At 42.2% G+C, this 8065-nt stretch overlaps 1 protein-coding gene across 1 annotated transcript in view; it reads left to right on the top strand.

Annotated features, from left to right (window-relative positions):
• The first annotated feature begins 678 nt into the window (after positions 1 to 678).
• zgc:136858 (uncharacterized protein LOC678543 homolog) overlaps positions 679 to 8065 on the top strand; it is a 73023-nt gene continuing 65636 nt past the window's right edge. Inside the window, exons 1-4 of the mRNA XM_048607401.1 lie at positions 679 to 738; positions 1173 to 1250; positions 2140 to 2254; positions 6581 to 6755. Coding sequence (XP_048463358.1) covers positions 1229 to 1250; positions 2140 to 2254; positions 6581 to 6755 — 312 coding nt within the window. The 5' untranslated portion in view covers positions 679 to 738; positions 1173 to 1228. The remainder of the gene's footprint in view (positions 739 to 1172; positions 1251 to 2139; positions 2255 to 6580; positions 6756 to 8065) is intronic.

Genomic DNA, 8065 nt, shown 5'->3' on the forward strand with positions numbered 1-8065 from the left:
TTGGAGCTAGGAACTGAAGTGGCAAATGGAAATTTTTAAAGACTGGCAGTGATGTAGTAAAGACTTCAATGAACTTAATATTCCCAGTGTCAAAGTTGAGTGTGATTGCTTAATCATCTCATTGTGAAGTTATATAATAATTTGTTTATGATGTCCTTTAACATCTTTTAGCTCTTAGATTGGTAACCAAAATAATTCTGGAAGTGTTTGAGTGATTTGATTGAGCTTTATATTTTGTAGATTCACAAGTCTGCATCCCTATGGATTAGCCAGGGTTGAAACTTGTTGGTTCCAGTCAATTTAAGAAATGATGGGAAAGATGACGTGACTGGATGAAAACCGTATAAAAAAACACACACAAAAATACATTTTCTTGCCTGAAGCAGGATGGAATTTGAAATGTATTTTACAGTGCAACTGGCCCCCACAGTTAGCAGAAGTGACTTTTACTAAGATTGCCTAACCATGGTTAAAGCTGATGTGTAAACCTCAAGTTAAGTTGCCCTTTTAAAGACAAAAAAACTCTTCTAATGATGCCAAAGATGCTCCCTCCAAATCCAAGAATATCTATCCACCTTTAAATTGATCAGGAGTAGCAACAGAAATATTGATTGATCTAACTCTGTTTTCCCCTCCTCAGTGCCTGTGCTCAGTGGAGAATGCTGTGTAAGCATATTCCTCTCTTGGCCCATCCTTGTGCAGCTCAGGGCTTCATCATTGCTCGAAGACTTCTCTACGGTTTGTTAACAGTCCTTTCTACACAATTATTTTTTGTTTGCTGCTGAATTTACTTTGGCCTTCAGTAGATTTGGTTTTACTTTTTGCAGTTTGTAATTTACTATCTTTTATTTAAATTCTTTAATTCTAGCTGTAATTAACAAAAAACAAATTACTTTTGCATTTTTTATGAAGCCTTTTAAAGGTGGACCAACATTATATTTTGGCACTTGGGGTCAGCATCAAGCTGTACAACATGAATGGGTTAGGTGCATAATTAAACTCCTTCCACTCTGCCCCAGTGACTGTATCTCTGTCCCAAATTTAGAAGAATACCCTGATCATCATAATGTGCAAATTCCATTATTCCACTATTTATTCTTGTAACAGGCTGAAAGGGCAATTTGTTGTCATTTTGTGTTAAATGGCTGTGACTTGAATCCATGCTCTTTCAGATTTATCCCATATAGGTTACTTACAGTAAGCAGAAGAAGAAAGAAGATTATCATTTATGGACCAGATAACTTTTGGAGGTGAAAGAAATGTTTGCTAACCCAATAACTACTTAGGCAAATTAGCAGATTAACAAATTACCTTTAATTATCTACTTAAAATACACCGATCAGACTGTAGCTGCTGTACACGAGACTTGAAGAAAAAATTTGTATTGATATAGAATCTTCTCATACTTTCAGGACATCTTAAAAACATTTCACATACAATTAATGATTTTGAATGTGCTGCTTCTATAATGTAAGCCAGTTTGGGAAGCAATTTTTGTAAACACCAAAGAACTGCGGATGCTGTAAATCAGAAACAAAAACAGAAGTTGCTGGAAAAGCTCAATAGATCTGGCAGCATCTGTGGAGAGAAATCAGAGTTAATGTTTTGGGTCGGGTGACCCTTCCTAAGAACCAATTTTTGTACACTTTCACAAATAACAAGTGGACAGTTAATGTGGTGGTCTTGGTTGAGAAGGAATGTTGATCAGGATACGTGAGAACGCTTTCACTTTTTTGCATAGTGCTAAGAGATCTTTTACATCCACTTGAACAAGCAGATGTAGCTGCAGTTGAAGGCTCTGTTGAGAAGATGGTGATCTCCAATCACACAACACCCCTTTGAAAGGTACAACTAAGATTGTATGTGCAGATCATAAAGTGGCTACACTGGCTGAGCCAAGTTAGCAACCGAATGAATCTGAATTGATCACTGAGCCAGGGATGTCAAACAGCCATAGAATGTGGAGATGAGTATGAACCATGGGTCACTGTTTCCTGTCTCCCTGCTCTAGGCATTTCCTTCTGGGTACAAAGTTTGAGAGCCTTCTGTATGAGAGGGGAGTAATATAACTGTGACCTTTTTATATATAAAAAAATTAAAAGGAATTGAAATGAACAGCTCAATTTTTGTTTTTTGCAGATGGATTGGTTAAACTTCAGCTGGAGGTCTCCGAAGCAATAGCCAATAAGAAGGCTGTGGTGGCTTTGGAGAGTACAATCATCACACATGGCATGCCATACCCTCATAACCTGAAGTATGTGGACTCTTTCAGTGCATTGAGTGGAGAGACGTTTGAGAGTTTACAGTTGTAAAATTTTTTTTCTTTATTCATTCATGAGATGAGGGCATCGCTGGCCAGGCAGCATTTATTGCCCATCCTTAATTGCCTAGAGGGCAGTTAAGAGTCAACCACATTGCTGTGGGTCTGGAGTCACATGTAAGCAGACCAGATAAGGATGGCAGTTTCCTTTCCAAAAGGACAATAGATAGGTTCTTGCGACAATCGGCGATGGATTCACGGTCATCATTAAACTCTTAATTCCGGATATTTATTGAATTCAGAGTCCACCATCTGCGTGGCGGGATTCAAATGCATGTCCGCAGAACATTACCTTGGTCCCCAGATTAACAGTCTAGTGATAATACAACTAGGCCATTCCGTCCCCAGGCAATGATCTGCCCTCTCCTCGGAAGGAAATTTTGGATTTGATATCATCAGCCACTGCCAGGAATCAAATTGCTTTTATTGAAATATATTCCAGTGATGCTGTGACTGTCATGAGTGCTGGTAGAATGAGTTACTGTTACATCAAAAAGACCTCTCTATAATTTGCAAAATGTACTCCCTAAAGCACCACTAAAACCCTTGGAAAATTCTAAAATTCCACTTAGCCAGTTACCACAAACTGCCAAGCCTGCCTCTCAGAGCTGGCACATCAACCATCTATTATAGGCCCTGTTTGATAGTTTTATCACAGTGGGTTGGAACATCAAGCAGGGTATGTAGCAGACAGCTGATCGCTATCTCTGACAGCTAAAATTAACCTGAAGAAATCTGCTAAATACAAATCACAAGATAAGATAGAAACCAGGAAATTTCAACATTGGTGCAATGATGCTGGAGCGTGGCCACTGTGAGGTGGGAGATCTCTGTTAGGTGCAATGTTTGAGGGTGTCTCTGTGAGGCAGGGCCACTATGAGGTGCAGTGGGGCAGAGTCACTGTGAGATGTAGTGATGGGGTGGTTACTCTGAGGTGCAGTGTAAGGGGGGGTCACTGTGAGGTGGATGGGGTCACTGTGAGGTGCAGTTAACATGAGGGCTCAATCAAAGTGGACATGTGTGCAGGAACAGGTTTGAGGTAGAGAAAATGTGTGCAGATCATGGGAGTAAAGAGAGGACGTTCAGTGGTAACCTATTGTGTGTGTTACAGTTGATAGGAGTGGTGCTTGAGAGTCATCGAAGGAAGGGAGAAAGTGGAGGAGTAAATTTCAAAAATGAATAACACCATTTCTAGGAGCCGGTCCTAAAAATGCAAAAAAGCCAAAAGTGTGATTCCTCAAAGTGGGAGGATACCTAAAATGCCATGAACAGTCTTGGGCCCCTTATCTAAAGAAAGATATACTGACATTGGAAGCAGTCCAGGGAAGGTTCACTAGGTTGATCCTAGGAATGGAGGGAATTTCTTCAGAGGAGAGTTTATTAGGTTGGGCCTGTACTCATTGGAGTTTAGATAAATGAGACATTGCCATGTTGAAACATACAAGATTTTTAAGAGGGGAGGAAGGGCTAGCTGTGAATGTCATTTCTGTCTGTAGGAGAGTCCAGGATCAGAGAACATAATCTCAGAGTAAGGAGTGGTTCAATTAAGACAAATGAGGAGAAATTTCTTCTCTCAGAAGGTAGTAAAACTGTGGAATTCTGTACTGCAGAGACCGGGTTGTTAAGATTATTCAAAGTTGGGATTGACAGATCGTTAACGAGTAAAGGTTATCAGAAAAAGGCTGGAAAATTATGTTGATTATCAAATCAATCATGATTTCACTTAATGGCAGAGCAGATCTGATGTGCTGACTGGCCTTCTTCTGCTCCTGTATCTGTGGTCTTATCGATTATTTTGGGTGGATGAAAATTGGCTGACGTAGAGACACTGTGTTAACAAGAGTTAAATGGTTGTGAGCCCTGATTAGGTGTGTTCTCATCTGTATAGTCACCCTCAAGACACAGTGGCATTGGTGCCTGCAGCATGGGTCTCTCTCAACTGATCTCGGAGCATAGCTTCTGCTAATCAAGGGAGGGCCTCCCATCTCTTGTTGGGTAAGTTGGGAGATACTGGGCCATGCATATGTCAGAAGATGAAAATGATTGTGGGAGAGCATTGCTGAAACTAGGAAGGTTCCTCATGAAGTCCTGAGATGTGAGAGAACTGTGGGATGCTCAAAGATGATAAGATAGTGCTGCAGATTTACAGGAGAGTTACAGGGGATACCTCTGCACAGGGTGTTGGAGGTGCCTGGTGAGTCCATGATAGGTAGTCAAGTCTGACAAGAGGGTGGAGGAAATGATCTGAGGGCAAGGCAAAGGTGTTGCTCTGAGGCTGGGGTAGGGGTGACGATGGGAAACTTGATAACGGGGGAGGTAGCCTGCACAGTCATAGCTGTGTCAATGAGAGGTGATCTTGGCAATGACCCTCCAGGATGGGATGCTGGGGTAGATAGAGGCTAAAGTTTCCCCGATCTTGGTGTTGAGAGATTTTCCCTGGACAGAAATACCTCTGTACAAGAGGGAGGGCTTCAAAACAATGTTAATAGATTGTTCCCTGGAGTTTGTTCATAAACCACTTCAGACAGATATGATGACGCGCCAAGGCAACAAGGCTTCTGCTAGTCATGGTGCTCAGTGGGGAACCAGTGCATGGCGACCCAGGAGCTACCACATAAATCTTCAGAGAGACAGGGAACAGGACCAGAGGGAAGATAATGTCCAAAACAGAGACAAGGAGCAGAGGGAAGTGAATGTCAAGGGCAACAGAAGATGTCATGTTTTGCCATCTCCTCCATGTACTGGCTGCTCCAATCTGTGATGTTGAAAGTCACTGCAGCATCACTTCACCGGTAACTCTTTCCAAGAACTCACTGAGGATGTATGTGGAGTATCACAAGCTGCCACTCTCAAATGCTCCCTGTTTATAGAGCACCTGAGCCAGACTGCCAGTGCTGTAGGATTTCTGTTTGCAAGGGGCATTTAGATGGAGATGGCGCTGAGTGCTGTTAGGATCAGCCAGCAGCATTCATCCTCACTTAGGTGTGTTGCTGGCATCAGAGTTCACAAATGCTGCCCGGAGTTGAAGCTGTGAGGATACTCCATTGTTACTGACGGTGGGTACCATTAATGTTCTATCCATAGGCCCCTATCATCCAGAACTAATCAGGAATGAGTTACTATGACCTCAAATGCACCCTACTGTTGCAGGAATTAGCAACAAAATAAAATACAAAAACATACTTGGAAGTGGAATTGAATGTAGATTTTCTGGTGTATGTTTAATCTGTCCAGCGATTAAACACGGATGCCACTTTTGTGTCTTTGGAATTACTTTGCCTTTCTTTTCCTAGCAGTATGTCTCGGTGCAGCCCCAATATCCAAAGCTGATTTGGAGGGAACCTGCAGACCACTAAGGTTTATCCTCTGTGATGGCTTTGGTCCCTTGTGGTCTGAGGCCTAGAGAGTTTTCGCCTGCACAGGTACTGGTGCACTTTCCTCAGCCTGAATGGCTGGAGGTGATGGGGCCACTCATGGAGAGGAGCTGGAAAGGTAGGGCCCCCATGAAGCATCCTGGGATGAACTCAGCAGGGTGGTTTCTGGAACGCCTCCTCCTTGTTATTACCCGATGGCACCTCCCTGATCCTTTGCAAGGGGCACTTTAGATGGACTTTGAGCTGCCTCACCCCCTTCACCTAGCCATTACTGGCTAATGTAATGGAGTTACAATTCAAGTGCATATCTGGCAACCATCATGTGTTCTGCTGGATCTGGGTCTGTAAGGCAGTTACCATCCTTCCCATGGAGGTTTGCATGTTGAGACCTACACAATAGACACAATTTGGACAGACTCCTTCAGCTTTGGCTCAAGTCTGCACAGGGAATCTGGCAACTCTGCTAGATGTTCCTTCCTCCAGTTCTACATCTGCATCAGCTCTCCTATTCAAACAGGGCATGGGTTCTTTATCCAAAGGTATGACTGCTATCCCAGCTTCTAATGAGAGAGCTGGAGTGATGCTCTGAGTTCACAGGAAATGAATACCTGTCTGTCTGACCTTTCAATGTGGGCCCAGCTCATTGACCTCATGAGATAACAACAGGAACAATCCCAGACCTCATTATTTGACTCATCTGATCCCTTGTAGCCAGATGTCCTACTGCGAGTGGAAGTGTCACTGATCTGCAGGTCCATTACCAATAACCTCCCCACAGATATTAACAATTCTGCCTATCCGTCATGAGACACACTTTGAACTGATGGTATTTCTAAAGGCCAGTGCAAATGTCATTTAGCTTAAGGTTTTCTGATATTTATTTCAGTACTGCTAAAGAAGTTGAGCAGACAGTAAAAAATCATGGGGCGGTTCCTGCAACAGTCGGCATCGTGAAAGGAAGGATTCATGTTGGATTATCAGACAATGAGCTGCAGTATCTGGCGGAAAGCAAGGAAACCCTCAAAGTATCTCGGAGAGATCTACCGTATGTCCTCAGCAAGGTAAGGGCGAGAAGATCAAAGCCAGTTTTTCCATTGCAAATATAAATGTTAGAATATTTGTACACTACATGATTTGAGCTTTGAATGAATCACTACAGGTAGCCATTGGAGTAGTCCATTTCAACATTTGACAAGGTTTCATTTTACTTTGTCATTTTATTCTGTTTTTTCAGTTCTCCCTGTTCCTTTCGAATGCAGTTTGGTTTTCTGCTGAATTGTGAAATGAACTTTCCTCCCAAATTTCTTTTTCTGTTGGTCACCCACGGCACTCTAGCTGCAGATGGTCTTCCTTTCCCCCTGAGAATGTGACAGTTCTGTGCATAAACAACCTTCTCTTATAAGGTTTCCCATTGTTCAGTAATGCATTTATTTGCCAATCTTTGACTGCAATCTATCTGGGCCAGATTCCATTTCTCATCAAGTTTTGACAAATTTGATTTTCCCTTGTCTTTTTCCATAACTGTTTTAAATCTAATAATACAATAGTGTTTTTTTTTCCCAGATGTTCTCCATTGAAACATGCTCCATTGATCTTCAGTTTATTTCCCAGAACCAGAACCATCCCAGTTGGGACTAGCAACCTCTCCCCACTTCTTCATTGTTACAAAATGGTCAGGCTGCTTATCTGACATTTACTGGAATGAGCAGAAGTTCTCTCCAAATAAATACTGGGAACATTAAAGCCATTGTTTTTGATCCCTGTTTCAAACTTTGTTCCTCTCCCTGGCAGGCAGAGATGAAATGTTGGTTCCATACTTGACTCAAAGGTGAGCTCCTGATCACATACCTGCACATCACGAAGACTACGTATTCTACCTCTATAATCTATTGACTCTGCATATCTCAGCTAATTTCCTGCTGAAATCTTCATTCGTGCCATTGTAACTTTAGGATATTACTGGCCAGTCTCCTGCATTCAACCCCCTGTAAATTTGATATCATCCAAAACTGCTGCCTTTGTCCTTATTTGTCTTGAGTTTCATTCCCCGGTCACATCTATACACATTGATCTGGCTTACTTTTAAAATTCTCATCCTTGTTTTCAAATGTCTCCACGGTACCACCCTCCCTATCTGTAATGTCCTTCAGCCCCACAATCATCTAAGTCTAGCCTCTTAAGCATCCTCAATTTCAATTGCTGTGACTATTTCTTCAGTTGATGAGCTCATAAATTCTGGAATTTCCTCCCTCAACCTTTTCAACTTTCTACCTCTCATTCTCCTTTAAGTGCTACTTGAGACCTACCTGTCTGAACAAGCTGAGATAACAAGGTGTAGAGCTGGATGAACACAACAGGCCAAGCAGCATCA

This window comes from Rhincodon typus, chromosome 18 (assembly GCF_021869965.1).
Source record: "Rhincodon typus isolate 14 chromosome 18, sRhiTyp1.1, whole genome shotgun sequence".
NCBI classification, from domain to species: domain Eukaryota; kingdom Metazoa; phylum Chordata; class Chondrichthyes; order Orectolobiformes; family Rhincodontidae; genus Rhincodon; species Rhincodon typus.